This window comes from Myxine glutinosa, chromosome 10, assembly GCF_964187855.1.
Source record: "Myxine glutinosa chromosome 10, kmMyxGlut1.1, whole genome shotgun sequence".
Lineage (NCBI taxonomy): Eukaryota > Metazoa > Chordata > Myxini > Myxiniformes > Myxinidae > Myxine > Myxine glutinosa.
In genome coordinates, this window is record NC_136270.1 from 106,212,095 (window position 1) to 106,234,139 (window position 22,045).

A 22,045-nucleotide genomic window follows, 5' to 3' on the forward strand; every position below is an offset into this window, starting at 1 on the left:
TCACCACAGACCTCAAGTCCTGGCTCGATACAGGTCATCATAAATGCATTTGTTACAAAGCAAAACTGTAACAATGTTCTGACTGCTTTGCGTGCGGGTCCAAACGCTCCCATCACGATATCCTGTACAGAACTACGTGTGGACAACCTTGAGTTGGAACAGGTCAGGATTTTTTTTTTTTTTTTTTTGCTGAGATGGAAAGTTAAAAACAACGAAGACAATAGTCTAATGTACACACAAAAGTACAAGCTCGATTCTAACTACTGACGTCACCATTTGGTACTTATTGATTGGCCACAAGATGACCAACCATGAAAGTTAAATTGCTTCTGGAGCCTGTTTTGTGTCGCTGTTGTTGGCGTGTTGCCTCTTTTTCATCTCTGCTTCAGTAGAACCAGTTCCAAAAATGTACTCTTACTTAACCTTTGCATCTGTCAACGCTTAACTGACACTAGTGGGCATCAGACTTTAAACTTTGCTGTCATGTACATTGCCTCAATTCAATTTCTGGATTCAGATGTAGAAATACATTTTCTTCCTCTTTTTATAACAGGTGCTCGAGCTTGTACAGCTTATAGGACCACTAGAACGTCTAGACATGGTCCACAACGTCCGTCTCGGCTTCAATGGACTCCCGGCCCTATTGCCCCACTGTCATTTACACACCCTACGGGCTCTCAGCTTGCCTCCCCGAGCAGTGGATGTGCTGAAAATGGGTCCAGACCTTGAGAAGACGTCCCTTGCGTTGGCTGCACTAAGCAGTCTTGCAGAGCTGAATATGCCTTATTCACGACTCACCGGACATGTGCAACAACTGTTCGGGTGAGGCATAAAATGTGAACTCATGAACATGACCTTTGTTTACACATCTTGCAATATGCTTTAGTTTTTCAAACAACAATATGTCACAAATTTCTAACTCTTGTGCAATTACATGAGTCAATTAGATTAACTAGAAGGGCACTCGGTAGAGAACATGCCTCCTGCCAGGCTGAACAGTTTACGTTTTGTAACCCACTGATAGGCCGGAACTGGATTCAGACTTGAACCAGAATCTAATCGGCTTGTTCTTGTCATCGAACCAACTCATCTACCAAGTTTATTCATAACTCGTTCATAACTTTTTTAAACATCATGTTATATATCGCTTTTCGCCTGATTTCTCAATGGTGAAGAATCACTTAAAAATTAAATAATTCTCGTCTCCAAATCCATATTCAGATCTTCACCAAAATCGAATCGATTAGTCCTTGTCAGACACCCAACCAGGTCCACCAAGTTTCGTCCAAATCCGTCCACAACGTTTTTTAGATATCCTGCTGTGTATCGGTTTAATAGTCCAGTCAAAATGTGAATGAACCCGCCACTAATTGCAAGAGAAACGAAGTAATACTTTTCTGAGACCTTGATGTCTACTAAATATCTGCCCAAAATTATACTTAAATATATTGAGTGGAACATGGTTTTTCAGGTCCTTTCCGATTTGGGAACTTTTCGGACTACCGCAATGTTTGGAAATTAATTATATGACAATATCACTCTTAATAATACACCAAATCAACTCTAAATTATTTATTTAACCATGTTTGAATACACTACCACAACTATTTGTACCCAATGTCCTTCTGTCCGTTCACAATATTTAACACGTCACTTCGTCTCTTCCATGGTCACTATCATCAGCATCCTCGAAAACGTCCACTGATTCGTCTGCATTTGCACAAATACCTCTGCACTCCCCACATGCAAATGTGCAAGGCAGCCCAAGTTTCCGACAACCACAACGTTTATCACTGCAACCACCCTTGCAAGAACACCTAACCAGCTTTAGGAGATAGTCTGGTGCTGCAGCGAGGTCAGAATGCATAGGGATCATCCTGGTGTCCATGATCCTCCATCCCCAGTCAAGCGGGTTGAGTTTGTGTCCTTTCCACTCCTGAACCTGTTGGAATACCCGTAGGCTGTGATATTTGGAAGCTGAGCTCGTGGGCGGAAGTACCCGTGGGTGCAACGATGTTTTGTTTGTTGTCACCTTAGCATGAAATTTTGCTACCCTCAATTCGTTCAAATTGTCTGATGGTTTGCCTCCGTACACACAAACCATTGCTCTGTCTCCTGCAGCAATGACCTCATCCTGTGTTGACTCTTTATTGCCGAAAAGTAGGGCTTCTTGCTGGAACATTTCATTGTCCTTGAACAGTTTGAGTCCAGTGCCTTTGCCGATCCCAAAGACCCTTGATGTCGTGTCGCATCCCAGGTACGCATGGATGAAGAGAATGTTTTCACAGACAGTATCACCCAGAGCCTCTCTGACTTTGCCAATGTCCAAGTATTGTCTTGGATTCAATGAACCCTTTTTCGGCTCCGACATTAAGTAGAGAGTGTGCGCAGTATTCTTGCGAAAATAGTAGCACAGTAGTATCAACAAGTCAGTGTCTTCGCCAACAAGAACAGTGTTGGATTTTGAAGAGCTGCAAACTGCAGTTGTTGCTATGAGTAGGTCCGCATCCCCACTCACATGAAGCACTTCACAATGAGATTCTTCCAGTTTCTTACCAAGAATGTCTATGAATTGTTGCTTGTTCTCCTTGTTCTGAAGAAACTCTTCCTTCTTGACAGAAAGCGTCATGATTTGAGAAAAAGATACCTTCACTGATGGTCGCTCACCCCTTTTCTGATGGGCACAGTCTTTCGTTGAGGGACCTTCACGATAGCCATCAAACACGACGATAGCATGCCCGTAATGCCTACTAACATATTTCAGGTAGCGGTCAAGAATATCCTTGTACTGTTCACCTAACTGCCACGGTATGTGCTGCAATAGGGCACCGCCATCGAGTACGTATTGTATATCGGACGGTTGTGCAGTATCGGCAGGTGCCAAGGATTTGATTGCTGAGGCTAACGCTGGCTTATTGGTGGACAGCAAGGCATATTTGGTCTCGAACAAAGATGGAGGATATGTGCATAACTCACAAAGGAGTGCTTTGGATAAGTCTCCTACTTCAGTGCCAGCGATCACAAGTCTCAGGAAGAGTAACTGAGGGTCGATATTGATGTCTCCGTCTGGTGTCGTCATTGCAGACTCTGAGTCCATAGTTATGGCTTGACCCTTCTTCTTGAAGCTGTATTCAAGCACACGTTTACCACTCATCTGGCCCAAGAGCCTTTCTCCCACAGTTTTCGCCTCATCAACATTTACCGTTGTCTGGGCAACTATACCAGTGAAAATGTTGTGAAGAGTATCGTCGTCTTGAAAGGGATCCCTCTCATGAAGAAACTCAAGCATTTCCTGGGTATCAGCTACATCATTCTTCTGTCTAGACTTTGATAGATCCTTGTGCTGTTCACTTGTCACATACATCACATCAGTGAGGTGTTGGAGGGCGTTGTTCACCTCTGCAAAGAAAGGACTAGCCATGACCCAGACTGAGCGTTGTGTCTCTGTCATCCCTCGTCCCCTGGTCAGACCACCTGATGTCTTCAGACTTCTCATAAGTACTTGTTCGATGACTAAATCTGTAGACAGACCAGCCCAGTATCTGTCGCTCCATCGGACAACTTGGAATCCTTGGAGAAATTTCTGATGTACTTCTGGATGGTCCTTTGGTAACTCGGTCATCAGTTGCAGATATATGTGCAGGCACTTTGTGTAGTGTCTGTGTCCGGAAGCTGCAAGATATGGAAGCATGGCGCGCAGGATATGCAAGTGAAGCATCCAATCCCCTGTTCTTTCAGATTTCAGAAAAAAACGGATAATGTTCACCATTTCCATGTATTGTAACCACAGTCTCGCTGTCCGTTGATGCCTTATTGTATCAATCACCTGATTGATTTTGTCTCCAATGACCTCCATCACCTTCGATGACTCGATGTCTGACACTGCTTGGTCACCCGACAGCAGACCGTCAAACAAGTCGCCTGCATCATTGAGCTCTGCTGGAACTGTACGCTCGCTGTCTCCATCACTTGGGAGGTTCATCTGAAATACCTTCGAAGCAAGTTTTGCATTGAGTGCTGCATCAACGAGTAGATGTCCACGTATAGCTCTAGACACGGCTTTGCCACTCATCATGTGGGTTGTAGTGTTGCTGGCATATGCAACTTCCAGAAGCTCTTTGAATCCAGTACCAGACATCAGGTGGCCAATACACCCAAGAAAACTCATGAGTGTATGGAATCCTCCTAGTCTTAGAACAATCGAGTGAAGTTTGCTGTCCGCTGGCTCGCTCTTGACTATGGTGAGAGCTTTCCACCAAAGTGGCTGATCAAATGTCAGTATCGGGGTTACACCATATCTCTGCGCATGTTCACAAACGAAATGCAGTGTGGAGTTGATGCAGTCCAAGTCACTTGGACTGAGATCAATCATGGGCAGAAACATTATTGATGCCTCACCCGGATGTTCTCCCTTGTGTACCATCTGCATCATTCCTGTCCAAGAGGGCCGAGGTGATCGAACAGTAAGCGAAACCTTCCAGAGGAGGTCAACATTTGAGCTGATTTGTCTCAAGTCGGTACAGGCTGGAAGCTTCTTGTAGAGAAAGGACTGCATTCCTCCACATGCTGATGTGAAAGGTCGTATATTGATTCGCCCCACTTGCGCGATGTCCTCTGCCGAGACAGCTCTACGGGCAATCTGAAGTGTCCGGACTGTTTTCGGGGTCACACTCGCAATAATGCCCATACCATGGAATGTGTTTCTCCCATTTAATGTGCAGATGTCATGGTCAACATTGTCCGCCACATATTGGATGAAATGTCCAAGGGTAAAACCAGGGATGTCTGTTCCACCCGTGACTGCTGCGCTGCGCTGCACTCATACGTTTGCACCTCCGTGTATGAACAACTATACCCATGTGCAAAGAGCGTGTCTATGAGAAATCGAGAACCAAAATGGAAGTGCATTTGGATTCCAAGACCCACCAACAGTGGAGCTTGAAGGATCCTAGGCCTCGCGGCTTGCATGATCGCCTGTCCCAGTGAACAGATTTTAAAGTCTTTTCCTTTCCCCACAAACAGCATTTCGAGCAAGAGCTTTAGTGACTCAGGTAGGAACTTGGTTGCAGCATTGACAGTGGACATATCAAGAGTAGTCGGGTAAATGTCCTTATTTTGAGATACCTCTTTTATGTCACTTCTAATGAGATCAGCAGCTGTCTTGATCAGGCGCAACTTTTCTGTTTCAGGGTCCCTTTCCTTTTGCTGACGATAGAAGTCATGAAGAATCGACGATGCCACACCCCTAAATGTCACAACATTTGATTTTCCATTAATGTCTGCAATTATGATCTTATCACCAAAGTGATTGAAAAGGTTATCCTTCATGTATGAAAAACCATATGCATCACAGCCAGTGTCTACTAGGAAGTCCTCCATTTTCCCAATTAAATCACTAATTGTGGTTAGATCCTCATCATTTTCCTCAAGGTACTTTTCCACCTTCAGGAACCCTTCATGTCTGATCTGGTCCTTGGGTCGACCAAGCTTCTGCTTTTTTGATGAAGACGCCTCTTCCGATTGGAATTTGAGTGGTATCTGTTTCTTTGTATGAAAGTTAACACTGCACACCTTATGGTATACCGCATCTGCTGCGTGTAGATCGCCAACAAATGCCATTCTGCTCCTCACAGTACCCGACCAGTTGTCAGATCGATTTTCACAGTCAGCAGACACATGATTTTGGAAGTCGAATGTCTTAACCTGGATCAACATATGGTCCTTTTTCCTCCCCTGGTACTTGTCAGGATTACCACAGAAAAGACACTGAGTTCTGTAGTCAAACGCTGAATCCATTGAACGAAGGCACCTCCCTTTGTCTGCCTCAGACGAAACACGTTTTCGCTTCAGAGAAAGTTCAATGTCTCTCACATTGCAGAACACCCTACGACAATCTGTATGAACTGCCTGTCCTGGATAGACTTGGACTTCTTCACCACGCTCACGTCCAGCTTCTTCGATCCTCGTACAACCTTTATCCGTCAGTGTACTGGTTGGATCACTGGAGAGGGGTTTCTTACAGAAGACACAGTCGATATCACCCATGTTGCTGAAAAGAGAGGGAACTTAGGATTACATTTTATTCCCTGTGTTGTCCTACTATAAATGTATAGGTTCATAAAAATACAAAATTTGAACATGTTTATTATAAAATTAAATGTTTAAAAACTGCTTTTAAAAATAGAAATAAAACCTTAAACAATCATAAATTAAATATAATACGACTTACATTCACAATGACCACAGCGTTTAACTGTCCTCAGCACACTGATCAAATCTCTCACTGCAAGCGTCACCACCTCTCGTTCACGGCTCTCGTTCAATCTGAAAATAAAGTATTGTTACAGACACGACTTTGATGTTAAAGTGGGCCGAGCGGAATGGCCGTCGTGTCCGCACAAATTACCCGACTATACTCGACGTTGACGAAGTCGCGCGATGCTGGCTCAATAAGAAAAAGAAGACACCCGGCTGGATTACAATAACACAATACGACACCAAGGGTTCAGTTCTCAAGACCTCCGGAGGAGATTATATTCGTACGGAAAGGTCAGATTACAGGGGCTAGAGTTATAATCACAGAAAGACAGGCACTTAGACACACTCTTATATTAACCCCGGACAGACGACAGACAAACGGGACAAGGCTGACTCACACGGGGGTTGATGAAAAGGACAGCGGGTATCGATGGCTCAAGGTGCACTCTTGGCTCAAAGCAGGGTCCAGTACGGTACGGTCCGGTCCGGTCCAAAGATGCGGGGAGGTCGCAGCGCTCGGATGGCGTCTTGTCTGCTCAAGCTGGGGGCGCATCTGACTCAGCGCTCGCAGGTGGCTTTCCTTCTCCAAGCTGGGTGCGCATCTGACTCAGCGCTCGCAGGTGGCTTTCCTTCTCCAAGCTGGGTGCGCATCTGACTCAGCGCTCGCAGGTGGCTTTCCTTCTCCAAGCTGGGTGCGCATCTCCCGTCACATCCGGCGCGGGGCCGCGTATATCCGGCGGGGAGTGACACGCCCTCGGCTCGTTAGCTCCGCCTCGTGGAATCGGCACGTTGCTTCTCATTGGGTGCGTGCGGGGGGGTTTACCAGGCTCCGCCCTTGACGAGGAGCTGACAAGGAGCCCCTTCGTGGTAACCCCGTGGAGCGCATGGTCTATGGCGCTAATCGAGCCGGTGTGAGGACGCATCCTCCCCCGCTCCGCCGCCATCTCCTCTGTTGTTGTTGTAATTGTTGGGGAAGAAGATGGAAGGAGGTATGGGAAAGGTCCTAAACTCACTACTGATGCCATATAATCACATTCTGGTGCAACGAAGAGTCATAATTAATGGAGACGAGGCCTTAACTGACATAGAATAAGAATAACTAGGAAGATGTCCGAAAGTTGTCTACGTGTGGTGCGGTGGACCTGGGCACGACATTTAATGGGGGAATAAGGGGAAGGTCGGCTCTACTGATTGTTATTTACATGCAATGGGACTAGGGAATGGGGGATTGGGGAAAGTTGGGGAGTATTGGAGAAAATAGGGGAATATTTACAAGCGGATATGGAGGCCAAATTCCATATTCGCAACATTGCACCCTTCTCTACCCTCGGGGCGTCCCGACCCGATAAATTTTTACCTACTTTAGTGTGGCACGCAATGTAGTTCCCTCTACTATTAACTCTACCCTGAGTGCGACAGTTTTACAGATATTCACAAATGAGTAAATATGTCCCCCTGCGACGTTGCACCCTTCTCCTCACAGAAACACACCCACAGGATAACCGAATCCGGAAAGAATTCTCAAACTAAACATACAGCCGGTAGGGAGCATTATTTACAAGACTACGCTGCTATTTACACTACGATCCAGGACCTGTTTTTGGAGGAACACATGCAGATGTTATGCATAGAGAGAGCGCGCTTGCCAACATCGATACACCAACCCACGAGTGCTCTGTGGCCGACGGCCTTTAATAACGTGCAGAGCACCCTTTCCCAGCATCAAAAGCACCACCCCACCACACAGTCAGCACCATCCGGTGCAGTCACCATTGTTCATTGGTATAAAAATAAATTCGACAACCCCTAACCCTGCAGGTGTCTCTTGCTCTTCTTGTGGTGCACTTGGTGGTAACTAAAAGTGGTTCACCTGTATGGCATAGGTGCCACGTTGACCCATAGGTCCATCCCCGGGTGGTGCTTGGCCGCAAACGAACTGCGGTCCATTGTGGGTGGCCACAAACATTGCGGTCCATATGGTGTATCGATCCCGGCAGCAAACAGCGAAAGTGCAGGCCCACAACTGCGCAGCCAGCACCTCTCTCTCCTCTCTCTCTACCCCAAAGCCAGATCCTCGGAGGTGGGAGACAAAAGAAGAAACAAGTGAGTAAGGTGGTAAGGGCGCAAAAGTGCACGCAATGTAAGGTGATGCACACTGGGGGCACATGGGAACCAGGTGAGACAGGTACGTTCCTATCGTACGCCCCCCCCCCACCAGGTAACCTACATGGCCCCTCCCTTACCCCTTACTGTATCCACACAACACAACACTACCCATAAACATCTACTTTACAAATCAACAAACATCCCTACTGTCTTCCCCGTTCCTCCCATATACCAAATTCGTCTTCTCTCCCTCCTAACCAATCAAATTTGCCATTTTCAACTCTCATCAAAATTTGCCATTTTCAACTCAACATCAAAATTTGCCATTACCAATTCAACATCAGTCCCTCCTAGGGAGGGAGAGATGGAATCACCCCAATGTCTCATCCACGTCGTGATGCGTCTCACAAATCCACACAGCAATCTCATTTCCTGCAACAAACAAAGAAAACACAGGTGTGGAGTCATCATCATCACCACAGGTAAGTGGCTGCGTATGGTGCGACAGGTTCATCAATCCTAACTATTTCCTAAATGACTTTAACAACTTTACACTACCCGGGGTCTTTCTCCGGCCAAACCATTGGCCCTCTTACACTATGGGTTCTAAAAAACCAATTCCCATTGGCCAAACTGTGGTGCTTTTCAATTTGGGGTCTCACTCCCCCGATTCATCTCCCGGTGCCCTCGCACAATTTCTGGGCTGCGGCGTGTACCTCTCCCAGTGGGTCTACCCACCTGCACACCTCCACCACTGCAGTTGCCTCCGAGCTTACCTGCTCCTTTCCCTAACCTAACTACCTGGGGAAGGCCCTCTGGCACTCTCCCCACTCGGTGCCCTCTCTGGCACTGGGCTACCCGGGTCCGTCCTCCGGATACTCGGGCCCCATCCACAACTCTACCGGCTCCCAGAGCCCACCTGCGGCCTCACCTGGCCGACATCCTCACAGTGGTGGAGTGCTCAACCAACTACACACACTAACAGGCTACACGCCCAGCCATTTCCACAACACTAATGCACCCATTCACAACACCATTCTGCAACCGCACCACAAATGCCAATATCCAACCACAATTTACCTGCACCCTCTACCTAACACTTACACTACCCGCCCCGGGTACTCGTGAAAGGGGTCCACTCTTCCCCCATCCACACCTTCGCACCATGCACACCACTCCGTACCACTCACTCCAACTCTCTCCACACACCTGTACCTGCACACCTGTGCTCTCACACCTGGTGCCACCTGCACCCTTCTCTCCCCAAGCGCATTCGCGCTGATCCACACACTCACTACTCATACACTGCTCCACACACCTGTCCAGTTGCACACCTGTGCAATCACACTTGTTCAATTCTCACAAACACGGCATCATCTCAGCTAACTACTCCCTTCTGAAACTTGCGCTTCCCAGTCGTCCCTTTAAACTATTGCGCTCCCACGTCATTATCATCCATACTAATCTACCTGCGTCCCCACTACAGGTATCAGTCACTAACTAATCTTAACGTTACCTAATGTCATCTTCTCTAGATCCCTATCAATATAACCTAACCCACCCGGGCTAGTTTTCACTGCCATACACCCCATAAACTATAGCTCCTTTGCCCCCACCATGGGAAGGGTGGCAGGGATGCCATCCCACCACATCGGGGGTCTCTCACTACCAATTTTGCACATCAAATTTCAACAAATTAAAAATTTGCCAATCACTGCCCATCATCTGCCAATCACTACTGCCAATCCCTTGCCAATCATCAAATTTTGTTTTTCTCTAATTTTGGGGCCAAAACACTAACCTCATCACCCAGTCTACTCACTACTGCCTCTCGGTGCGCCAATTCCTGTCCAAAGCCCGGCTTCGTAAAGCCAAGCAATGGATGCTGGTTGTTTTGTGCCTGCGGCTGAATGCGTCCGGCACTCGGTGCAGGGACGGGGGCTTACCCGGGCCGAGATCCCACGCACCATCTCGGCGTGGAGCCATCCAATGTCCCGATCTCGACCTGCCGGACTGCCTCAACAAAAAGTGGTCGCCATGACGACTCTTTCTATCGGGCTGCCTGCTCCGCTTATTGGAGCACGGACGCGGCCGTTCAAAGCGAGGCCCAGCGTGGGTCGCGCACGGCGGTCCTTTCGAACCCGCCGTGGCTCGGATCCCCGCTGGTTCTCGCGGCACGCGAAACCCGGCACGCACCGAGGGCCCGCTTCGGCTAAAAGTCGACCTAACCTTTAACCTGTGTAACGTCGATGCTTCACCTGGACGCTTACACCCCGCAGCCCGTTCCTTGCTCACACATCCAGCCGTTTCCATGCTCCTCGTACCGTTCCTTACACACCCAGGCACACCCATTCCACTCACAGCCTTGGTCACACACCTGACCACCGAACACTTTGGCACACATTCGTTGGTAGCACACCTCACCAAAACACCTCTTCGCGCCCCCTCCTCTGTCACCTCCTCTGTGACAATCACAGGTGTGCCCTCATTCACACACCCAACCACGTGCCTCACCACCAACTCCAGCGTGCATTCCCACTCACGCTCTACCATTCCAGGTGTGCATCCTTCCATCCCAGGTGTACATCCTCTCTCACCTGTCACAACTAACTCACGCTCCATGTCACTCTCACTACTCTCACCTCCATTCTTGACAGCGCACTCACCCTTACTCTTGACAGCGCACTCCTTCCTCGTGCACCTGTCCGTCACACACCTTTCTCGCGCACACTCTCCCGTTACACCCTCTGTAACACTCACCACAGGTGGACACTCTTCCTTACTTCTGACAGCGCACTCTTTCCTCATGCACCTGTCCGTCACACACCTTTCTCGCGCACACTCTCCCGTTACACCCTCTGTAACACTCACCACAGGTGGACACTCTTCCTTACTTCTGACAGCGCACTCTTTCCTCATGCACCTGTCCGTCACACACCTTTCTCGCGCACACTCCTGCGCACACTCTCCCGTCACACCCTCTGTAACACTCACCACACCACGCTTCCATGTGCTCCCTCGCACACGCGCTACGACCGACTCACTCTCGCCAGCACACTCACTCCTTGGCACGCACTTTTTCCTCACACACCCCAGAGTCGGACTTTCTTGCACACCTCCATTTTCGCACACCAGACCTGTCGCACACTTCACCAACGGCCTTTCACGAACACCCGGATCCAAACCAATCCCCAAGCTTCTTAAATCCCCTGGCGCATCATACGCACGACCATATTGGTCACCACTTACACCGGGTCCTCTTCCTCTTCGCTTCTCCTCCATCACCTGCGAATCCCTCATCCGGTTAATGAGCACATCATCACGATCCAAACACAGACTTTGGACCAATTCTTTTATCTCCTCTTTTATCTCTTTCTTATCCCCTCTCCGTCGCTTCTTAATTTCGCTCACCCCTTCTTCCACTTCTTCTAATTTGTGCCTCACCTCTTTTATTCCCCGGTACGTCTCCTCAAGCTCGTCCTCCAAGGCTACCTTGACCGTTTCCATGTGCGTCCTCACCTGCCGGTCCTTCGTCTCCATTACCTCTATCACCTCGTCCAACCTCGTTGTCAGTCCCTCACGTACCATCTGACATTCCCTCTTCGTCGCTACCAAGTCATCTTTTAGTTCTTTCTGTGTCGCCTTTAAACCTCCTAATACCGCAGTGTTCCTTTGAACCTGCTCCACTAACTCCGTCTGTCCCACCGTCAGCTGCTCCACCTCCTGCGTCAGGTCCTCTATGCCCCCTTGCAATTTTACAGTCCCCTTTCTCACCTCTTTCTCCATGCGCTCCTTACAGTGCCTCACCTCCTCGCGCACTCCTCCGACCTCCTCACTCACTCCTCTTCTGATCTCCTCTCCCATCACTTGCATCTCCTGCCCAGATGCCACCCTCATCTGCTCCATTTCCTCCCTGTGAGCATCCAGTTTGGTTTCTACCCCCATTCTGACCCCCTCTATCTGCTGCTCCATTTGTTTAACTTCCCTTTCCGCTTGGTCCCTCATGTCCCTCAATTTGCCTTCCATACTGTTTTCTAACCCCTCTAACCCATTTTTCACTCCCTCTATCTGATTCTCCTGGGCAGCCATTCTATTTTCTACCCCCGTTAACCCATGTTTCACCTCTTTTATCCCGTTGTCTAACCCCTCAAAATTATTGTCTAACTTCTCACTGGTACCCCTCGCTTCGTCCCTCATTACCCCCATTTGCTCACTCAATCGCTCAATTTGGCTCCCCATACTCATCTGTACAGCTGCCTGTAGCTGCGCAATGAGGGCCTGTATGTCAATCGGCTGCATGTTAAAGCCCGTTGATACAGCGGGCTCGGCTACCGCGCGCTCTTGCGAGGCGCCATTTTGCGTGCCTGCTACCCTCGCTGTTTCGCTCTCCTCATGTCCCTCATGTCCCTCAATTTGGTCCTGGACCGACCCTGCCTCACTCTCCCCTACCGGACCCCAGCCGTGTTGATCCGCCATAGCGCGACTTGCCAAATTCGAGTTTCGTAAAACAAATACAAATTTCGCCGTTATAATTTCGCGCGGGAAACGCGCTCCGAATCGATTCTACTTGTTACCAATTTGGGCCTAATAAATTTAGTCCCGGGTTCGAATCTCACTCCTCGACACCAATTGTTACAGACACGACTTTGATGTTAAAGTGGGCCGAGCGGAATGGCCGTCGTGTCCGCACAAATTACCCGACTATACTCGACGTTGACGAAGTCGCGCGATGCTGGCTCAATAAGAAAAAGAAGACACCCGGCTGGATTACAATAACACAATACGACACCAAGGGTTCAGTTCTCAAGACCTCCGGAGGAGATTATATTCGTACGGAAAGGTCAGATTACAGGGGCTAGAGTTATAATCACAGAAAGACAGGCACTTAGACACACTCTTATATTAACCCCGGACAGACGACAGACAAACGGGACAAGGCTGACTCACACGGGGGTTGATGAAAAGGACAGCGGGTATCGATGGCTCAAGGTGCACTCTTGGCTCAAAGCAGGGTCCAGTACGGTACGGTCCGGTCCGGTCCAAAGATGCAGGGAGGTCGCAGCGCTCGGATGGCGTCTTGTCTGCTCAAGCTGGGGGCGCATCTGACTCAGCGCTCGCAGGTGGCTTTCCTTCTCCAAGCTGGGTGCGCATCTGACTCAGCGCTCGCAGGTGGCTTTCCTTCTCCAAGCTGGGTGCGCATCTGACTCAGCGCTCGCAGGTGGCTTTCCTTCTCCAAGCTGGGTGCGCATCTCCCGTCACATCCGGCGCGGGGCCGCGTATATCCGGCGGGGAGTGACACGCCCTCGGCTCGTTAGCTCCGCCTCGTGGAATCGGCACGTTGCTTCTCATTGGGTGCGTGCGGGGGGGTTTACCAGGCTCCGCCCTTGACGAGGAGCTGACAAGGAGCCCCTTCGTGGTAACCCCGTGGAGCGCATGGTCTATGGCGCTAATCGAGCCGGTGTGAGGACGCATCCTCCCCCGCTCCGCCGCCATCTCCTCTGTTGTTGTTGTAATTGTTGGGGAAGAAGATGGAAGGAGGTATGGGAAAGGTCCTAAACTCACTACTGATGCCATATAATCACATTCTGGTGCAACGAAGAGTCATAATTAATGGAGACGAGGCCTTAACTGACATAGAATAAGAATAACTAGGAAGATGTCCGAAAGTTGTCTACGTGTGGTGCGGTGGACCTGGGCACGACATTTAATGGGGGAATAAGGGGAAGGTCGGCTCTACTGATTGTTATTTACATGCAATGGGACTAGGGAATGGGGGATTGGGGAAAGTTGGGGAGTATTGGAGAAAATAGGGGAATATTTACAAGCGGATATGGAGGCCAAATTCCATATTCGCAACAGTATGATCCACTCATTATAATTGAGTATAATTTTATGTATTTGTTCAGAGGATCGACAGGTTTCAGAAAAATATCATTTTTTTTCTCTTGCAATTAGTGGTGGGTTAGGGGTAAATTTCGCTAGAATGACTGGACTAGCCCTATCTCTCAATGGTGAAGAATCACTTAAAAATTAAATAATTTTCGTATCCGAATCCATATTCAGATCTTCACCAAAATCGATTAGTCCTTTTTTTTTTTTTTTTTTTTTTTTTTTTTTTGTATACAAGATCGAGGCTCGTGAAAGAGCGAACATTAATCACACAGAAAGACAAACCGACACATAAAACATATAACATAGGGAGCGGTAGACAAGATGGGGAGAGAGGGGGAAGGACACAAACACAACATTTGAGAGCAGGGACCGAGAGACATGGAGACATCGAGAGATCTGAGAGAGGGCGAGGGCTTTCGGGGGGGGGGGGGGGGCGTGGGAAGGGGGCAGTGGGAGAGGTATAAAACATATGGACACTGCCAGGACTTCCAGGAAAGAAGTTGGAATTTCAAACAAGGTGGATCTGGGGTGAATTAGCGGGGGTAGAAAAGATCAAGGTTTTGGATGGGGGAAGATAAGAGATGGTGGTGAACAGCTGTTTTAAAGACCTGGAGGGAGGAGTGGGATTGAAGGGAGTGAGGGAGTTTGTTCCAGAGGCGGGAGAAAAGAGGAATGAAAGAGTGAAGGTGAGCGGAGAGCCGAGATTTCGGCAGTTTAACCATCAGAGGGTTGCTGGCAGATCTTGTGCGACCTGTAGGAATATTTGGGGGACAGAGCACAGAGAGAGCTGGGGGTGCAAGGCCGGAGAGGAGTCGGTAGAAGACAGAAAGACCACCTACCTGCCTGCGGTGAGTGAGTGAAAGGCCCTCAGAGATAGCTTCATCGCGGGAGATTCCAATAATTCTGAAAGCTTTGGTTTCAACAGCGTGAAGCCGAGCTAGGTGTGAGGCAGGAGCACCGGCCCATAGGGGAGAACAGTATTCCATTGAGCTGCGGATGAAAGCCTTGTATGTGGTGAGGAGCTCAGGTGTGCCGAGGAAGGACTTCGCACGACGGAGGATGCCCAGTCGGCGACTGGCTTTGGAGGCCAGCTTGGAAATGTGGTTTTCCCAAGAAAGATCATGGCAGATAGTGAGACCCAAAATCTTGAGTGACAGAACTTCTTGGAGAGGATTGTTGAGAAAGTAGATGGGAGGGTTGTCCAGTCGAGCTTTTCGGAGAGACATAGTAAGAGTGTGAGATTTGTCAGGATTGAAAGACATGTTCCACTTGTTTGACCAGTCTGTGATTTTGTCCAGGTCTTCAGAGAGTGAGGAGGCAGCAGACTGCCGATCTGAGGGAAGAGGAATGGAGCGGCAGAGAGTGGAGTCATCAGCAAAGAGATAGAGAGGATTTTCGAGAGAGTCAGAGAGATCATTGATGAAGACCAGAAAAAGCACGGGGCCCAGAACACTGCCTTGGGGAACTCCAGCCTGAACAGGAAGAGGAGATGAGAGAAACCCATTCAGGGCCACACGTTGACGACGACTAGAGAGGAAGTCCGCCAGCCATGCGTGGAGATTTCCATGGATACCAAAGGAGGAGAGTTTGGTGAGCAGAGCGGGGTGCCAGACCGTGTCGAAGGCACGTGATATGTCGAGGGAGACAGCTCTAATTTCCTGTTTGGCATTGAGGACCTCCATCCATTGTTGAGACAGCAGAAGCAGCATGTCCAGAGTAGAGTGACCTGGTCTGAAACCAAATTGATGATCAGAGATCAAGCCATTGGAGAAGAGGAAAGATTTCATATCAGAAGCAATGATGGATTCCATGACTTTGCTGATAATTGGGAGAAGGCTGATTGGTCTGTAGTTGCTAGGATCTGTTTTTGCACCTTTTTTGTGCAAAGCGGTGATGTTGGCTGATTTCCAAGCAGATGGCAGTTGTCACATACCCAACCTCTCCCAATTACCTAATTCCAATTACCCAATGTCACATACCCAATTGAAGTGGAAGGTCAATGGCGGTCTGAAAAAAAACGTATTTTTTTGCCGTCACTCAATTTTGCCAATGTGGGATCTCAAAGACCGCTTGGCCATCCAATATGTCATCCACGGTGTTGTTGCAGAAGAAAATATCTTTGCTTTCTGGACAATAACTACCATAATATTGTACTTTCATTGAAATTGTGCACCTGGTTAGTGTCCTTGACCTACACCTTTTTTCAGATTGTGACCGAATGAACAAAAAACACCTTTTTTATTATAACTTGAGTAATTTTCCTCCAATTTTCATGATAAGTTTTGTGGACATATTTTCTTAATTTATGCTCTAAAATCTTTAAATGTTGAAGGTCAAGGTCATGTGGGGGGGCCAAACAAAATATGGCATCATTGGATTGTAAGTTGCGGGCGACCAAGGGTAAGTTGCGAGCAATCGCCAAGCGTAAACCGGGGGAGGCAATCCTTGGCAATCACTTTGTGATCGCAGATATTTCAGTGTACACCGGAGGGGACTATAGGTTTGCACGCCGTCCTCCGTCAGTCCGTCAGTCTGTCCGTTCGTCAGTCCGTCACGCAAAGAACAGCTTTCCGGACTTTTTTTTCTAAACGCTTAATGCTAATGATTTCAAACTTGGTACATGGTTTCCTCATGATAAGTTACAGATCAAGTTCGAACTTCACGACGTTTCGATCATTAACAAAGTTATGGCACTTTGAACTTTGGTAATTCTGATAATTCTGATGATCCTTATCTCAGTGCCATTTTAAGTTATAATTTTCTTTAAAAACCATTTTCTCTGCAATAATAGGACCGATTGAGATCAAATTTTCACCGTAGGGGGGACTCGGTCTGTAGAATATTTTAATGGTAATTATGACGTCACAGGTCACGTGGTTCGGCCGCCATATTGTTTTTCGTGAAAACACGAAAACCCCTTTTTTCTGCAACGGCTGAACAGATCGAGGCCAAACTTTGCAGGCAGAATCGCATACCCATGACGAACAAAAAAGTCACCGAGCATGACGTCATGCATCACATGGTTTCAGAGTTATGACGTTTCTAAGCATGAACCCTTAAAACCGAGCCCCTCCCTCATTTTTTTTATCCAATCGAGGGGAAACTTCACAGATCTGTTCAGCATGTCAGTCTACTAAAATGTCCTTTTGGAATTTGCGATAGGGCACGTGGTTTGGCAGATATCGTTAACGAAACGAAAAAAATAAAAATAAAATAAGGATATCTCTTGAATCGCGAGTACCTCAGACCATGAGTTGGTAATTATATAATTCACACAGTGCAATGCGTGCAGGCCGCTCCACGGAGCGACCTTGCAGGCTTATCAACGAGGCGAGGCGTGACACACGTATCTCAGCATACCTCAGATCAAGTTTGAAAACCAGCATCAACCGTGCATAAATTTGCATATTCGATCATTTTTGACAAAGTTATGGCACTTTGAACTTTGGTAGGGGACATGTATTGCAGCGCAATACTCAGAATGCTTGTTGCTGTTCCTTTGTTTCCAGTGAAACCGACAAATGAATGGTTTGTCCTTAACCTGTGAAAATAGTCATATTAATATGAATAATCTGTACATCTGATCCTACCACCAGTGGAATGGTTTGCTCCTTGTCGACGTTGGACTTCAGTGGATGTGGCCTGAGTTCTGCAGATCTGAGGTGGTTGGCCCAAGCTCCGATAGTCACTGGCCTCCAAAAGCTGGACTTTAGCAGCCATCCCCTTGGACAATTGTCCCCCACGGCTGTATATCGGATGATTCGACGGACGGGTCCTCTGCTGGAGAGCCTCAGGCTTGAAGATTGTGATTTGGGTGATGGAGAGATGACCCTTCTACTTGCTTCACTGAGGGGACATACGCAGCTCAAGCACTTCAGTTTAACTGGTATTCATGGTGTACATACAAATATATTCAGAACATAATCCAAGGGCGTTATCCATACCATACCATATTTTTTCACCTCTTATTTCACAACATAACTTGTTTTTATATTCATTTGGCCAAGTACTAGAAAATTATTATTTGTTTTTTGTTGTTCAGCACAATGTATTTCTCCTGACGTTATTCCACATTGCTGCACCTACCTCGGTCCGTTACCCTTAATACGTTTAATGAATTTAAATCGGCAAAGGCGAATACAGGGAATCCCTGCTATCCGTCGTTTCGCATTCAAGTCCACAAGTTAGTGAGAAACATTACCATTGTACATCCAACAATAATTCCCTGCACTAACGTACAATGGGACAGAAGATAATTTCCCAGGTGTTACACCCCACAATGCTTTGCATACCAGCTTCCCAGCGTTCCACCCACAATGCACTGCGTCCTCTCTTTCCCTCCCCCTCTCTCTCTCTCTCTACCTCTCTCTCTTCCCCCCCCTCTCTCTCTCTCTCTCTCTCTGTCTTCCCCCCCCCCTCCTCTCTCTCTCTCTCTTCCCCCCCTCTCTCTCTCTCTCTCTCTCTTTCCCCACCTCTCTCTCTCTTTCCCCACCTCTCTCTCTCTCTCTCTCTCTCTCTCTCTCTTTCTCTTTCCCCCTCTCTCTTTCCCTCCATCTCTCTCCCTCTTCCTCTCTCTCTCTCCCCCCCCCCTCTCTCACTCTCTGCCCCCTCTCTCTCTCTCTCCCTCTCTCTCTCTCCCTCTCTCTCTCTCCCTCTCTCTCTCTCTTTCCCCCTCTCTCTCTCACTCCCTCTCTCTCCCACCCTCTCTCTCTCTCTCCCCCCTCTCTCTCCCACCCTCTCTCTCTCTCTCTCCCCCCTCTCTCTCTCTCCCTCTCTCCCTCTCTCTCCTCCTCTCCCTCCCTCCCTCTGTACGACTGTTCCAGCTATTTTAGAGAATGGCGACGAGGGCCATGCATACAGCACGACGTGACGCGTGGCATGCAAGACAAACCATAAACTGTTCAGCCTGGCAGACGTATGCTCTCTACCAGTGTCCTTCTTGTTACCTCCGCCACCAAAGGTGGATGGAGGTTATGTTTTCACCCTTGTTTGTTTGTTTGTGAACAAAATATCTCAAAAGGTTGTGGACGGATTCGGACGAAATTTGGCAGAGATGTAGCGTATGTCACAAGGACGAAATGATTAGATTTTGGTGAAGATCTGGATTCGGATCCGGCTAGTAGAATTTTTATAAGTGATTCTTCCCGATTGGGAGAAAGGGCCAAAAACGATACATAGCAGGATATCTCAAAAAGTTATGGATGGATTTGGACGAAACTTGGACAGGTTGTGTGTGTGACAAGGAAGAATCGATTCAATTTCGGTGAAGATCCGGATTCGGATCCGTTTTTTCGATTTTCGATTGCTATGGGCTTGTTGAGTTGTGTTGTAGAAGACGTAAACTAAGTGTTGGAACGTATCTCCCCCCCCCCCCCCCCCAATTACACCAATTTTTATGGGCAAAAAAATCCCCGCCCAATGTTGTTTTGGTGCAAATGCAGTTTTTCTGGAACGTATCTTGGACACGTAAAGTGAGGACCCCTTGTACCATTATCCAGTACTAATGAATCTTTAACAATATAGGATTTTGAAAACAGGCTACATTTCAGGGGTATCAGTAGCCTAATGGATAGTCGATGGCGCACCATCGACTTCGCTCTACTTTATATTTAAGAAGATTCACTTTCCATCCTTATTTTATTGCTTAATACTGTGTGATGCTTGCATTATTATTATTACTAATAATTATTAATACTTGCAAAATCGAAGATTTTTCAAGTATATTGGTTGGTTTTGTGCGTTATTCTGTCTATCTGTCTGTCTGTTTGTACATGTCAAACGCCCACAGGTCACAATTCTAAACCGATCGTCATGAAACTTTACGAAGTTGTAGAGGTAGTCACGACTGAGAAGCCTATTGATTTTGAGGTTAAAGGTCAACGGTCATCTTGAGGTCAAATTTCTAACATCGTCATTTTTCATCCGATGGATTGAAAATTAAACAGCAATTGCACAGTGCCCCGCAGAATTGGGAAACTATTTTTAAAATCAAAATGTCAAAGGTCAACTCAAGGTCAAACTCGTAAAATCATCAATTTTCATCTGAAAAATCAATTTTTATCCTATTGACCCGAGCTTTGATTAAGATTGTCAATTTTAATCTAGTACAATGGACAATTTGTTGTATCCATGGCATCTTTTTTCAGGGGAGGGAGGTGGGTGGATTTTGCAAATATCGTGCTCTGCATGACGTCTTTCTTGTTATTATTACCCTCGCAGGATATATAGTCAGGGCCCTTAGGGATATTTTGGTTCAAATTCTTCCAAAAGCATCAAATTTGGCGCAGATGTTGCCCATGCCATACTCTTTCAATTTTTGACGGGCGCCAAGGGCGGTATGATCCGGGGACCATACTGGTCCATCCCACCATGTCACCTGACCTATGACGTCATAATTAGGATATGCATCCAATCACATGGCGTACTATAAGTGGTCAAAGTTCAAAATGGATCGATCGAAAAATGAAGGCAGGGATCCATTTTTAAGGTTTTCATAAAATCCAATATGGCCGCCAGGTCACATGACCTATGACGTCATATTTATGACGTGTATACAATCATGTATACATGAACCCGGATCATGATCGCACAAAAATTAAACACAAGGATATGGCATACAGTTCATAAAACATCAAAATCCGTACCTTTGTAATTAGACTGATGAACTGCATATGCCCGAAAATTAGGAAATGGACATGTAAATATTTCCTCTAATTGTCAAAAATAAGGTCAGAGTTCATTACCCAACCCAGAAACATAAAATGGTGAACCTCGCGTAAATCTTGACAAAAAACTCAAAAACCGACATGTTTGACTCAAAAATGACCTTTAAGATGACCTTGAGGGTTGACCTTGACCTCGAATCATCAAAATAACATCATAATTGGATTCCTCGACCTCGAAAACCCCTGAAAAGTGGTATCATACATGATTCCAACCCTTTTGGTTATTTAACTGATTTTCCTCTAAACCGGGTGGCGGCCATTTAGTATTTCGCCAATATGTGGCCCCCGGGGGCCCGGGGGGGGGGGCGCCCGTCTTGGCGCCCGTCAAAAATCGAAAGAGTATGGCATGGGCAACATCTGGGCCAAATTTGGTGCTTTTGGAAGAATTTGAACCAAACGGCCCCAAAATATCCCTAAGGGCCCTGACTAGGAGGAGAGGGTATTGCATTTGAGTCCGTTTGTCTCTTTGTTTGTCTGGTTGGCCGCGCAGAATAAATATGATTTTCTCGGCAACCGTTGGTCCGATTGACAGGAAGTTTCCACCATAGGTGCAACTCCATAATTTCTTAATGATAATTATGACGTCATAGGTCACGTAGTTCGGCCGCCATCTTGGAAAAATCAAAAAACCTTGCACCTCTATATCTCTGAAAGAGCCGCATAGAAAAAATTGAGAAATTGCTCATTGTAAAGAACTCTCCATGGGGAATAAAATATGCTAATGATTATGTCATAGGTGCCTCCATTATGACGTCATAATTCGACAAGTACAAAACTTCATCCGATCAAGATGAAATTTCTTGAGCATAATCTAGGAATAAATTAGTTTAGGAAAAAAATAATGATGTCATCGGTCACGTGGTTCGGCCGCCATATTTGTTTTTCACACAAAAGCCTTAAAAACCACTGAAAACACATCATGGTGAGGGTCTGCAATCTCTGATTGCTCTTTGTTGTTATCTATATAATAATAGCGTAAGGACTCGACTTTGTTATCCCTTTTACGCCGCACTCAGTGACCCGATGCCCACGGCACTCATGGATTTACGATCTACGAACCGCGC

The 22,045-nt window shown here is 47.2% G+C and overlaps 1 protein-coding gene across 1 annotated transcript in view; it reads left to right on the forward strand.

Annotated features, from left to right (window-relative positions):
* Nucleotides 1–22,045, forward strand: part of LOC137433887 (leucine-rich repeat-containing protein 14B-like) — a 69,227-nt gene that overhangs the window by 42,899 nt on the left and 4,283 nt on the right. The window contains exons 2-4 of the mRNA XM_068126339.2: nt 10–162; nt 554–822; nt 17,853–18,142. Of these exons, the coding sequence (XP_067982440.2) occupies nt 10–162; nt 554–822; nt 17,853–18,142 (712 nt within the window). The remainder of the gene's footprint in view (nt 1–9; nt 163–553; nt 823–17,852; nt 18,143–22,045) is intronic.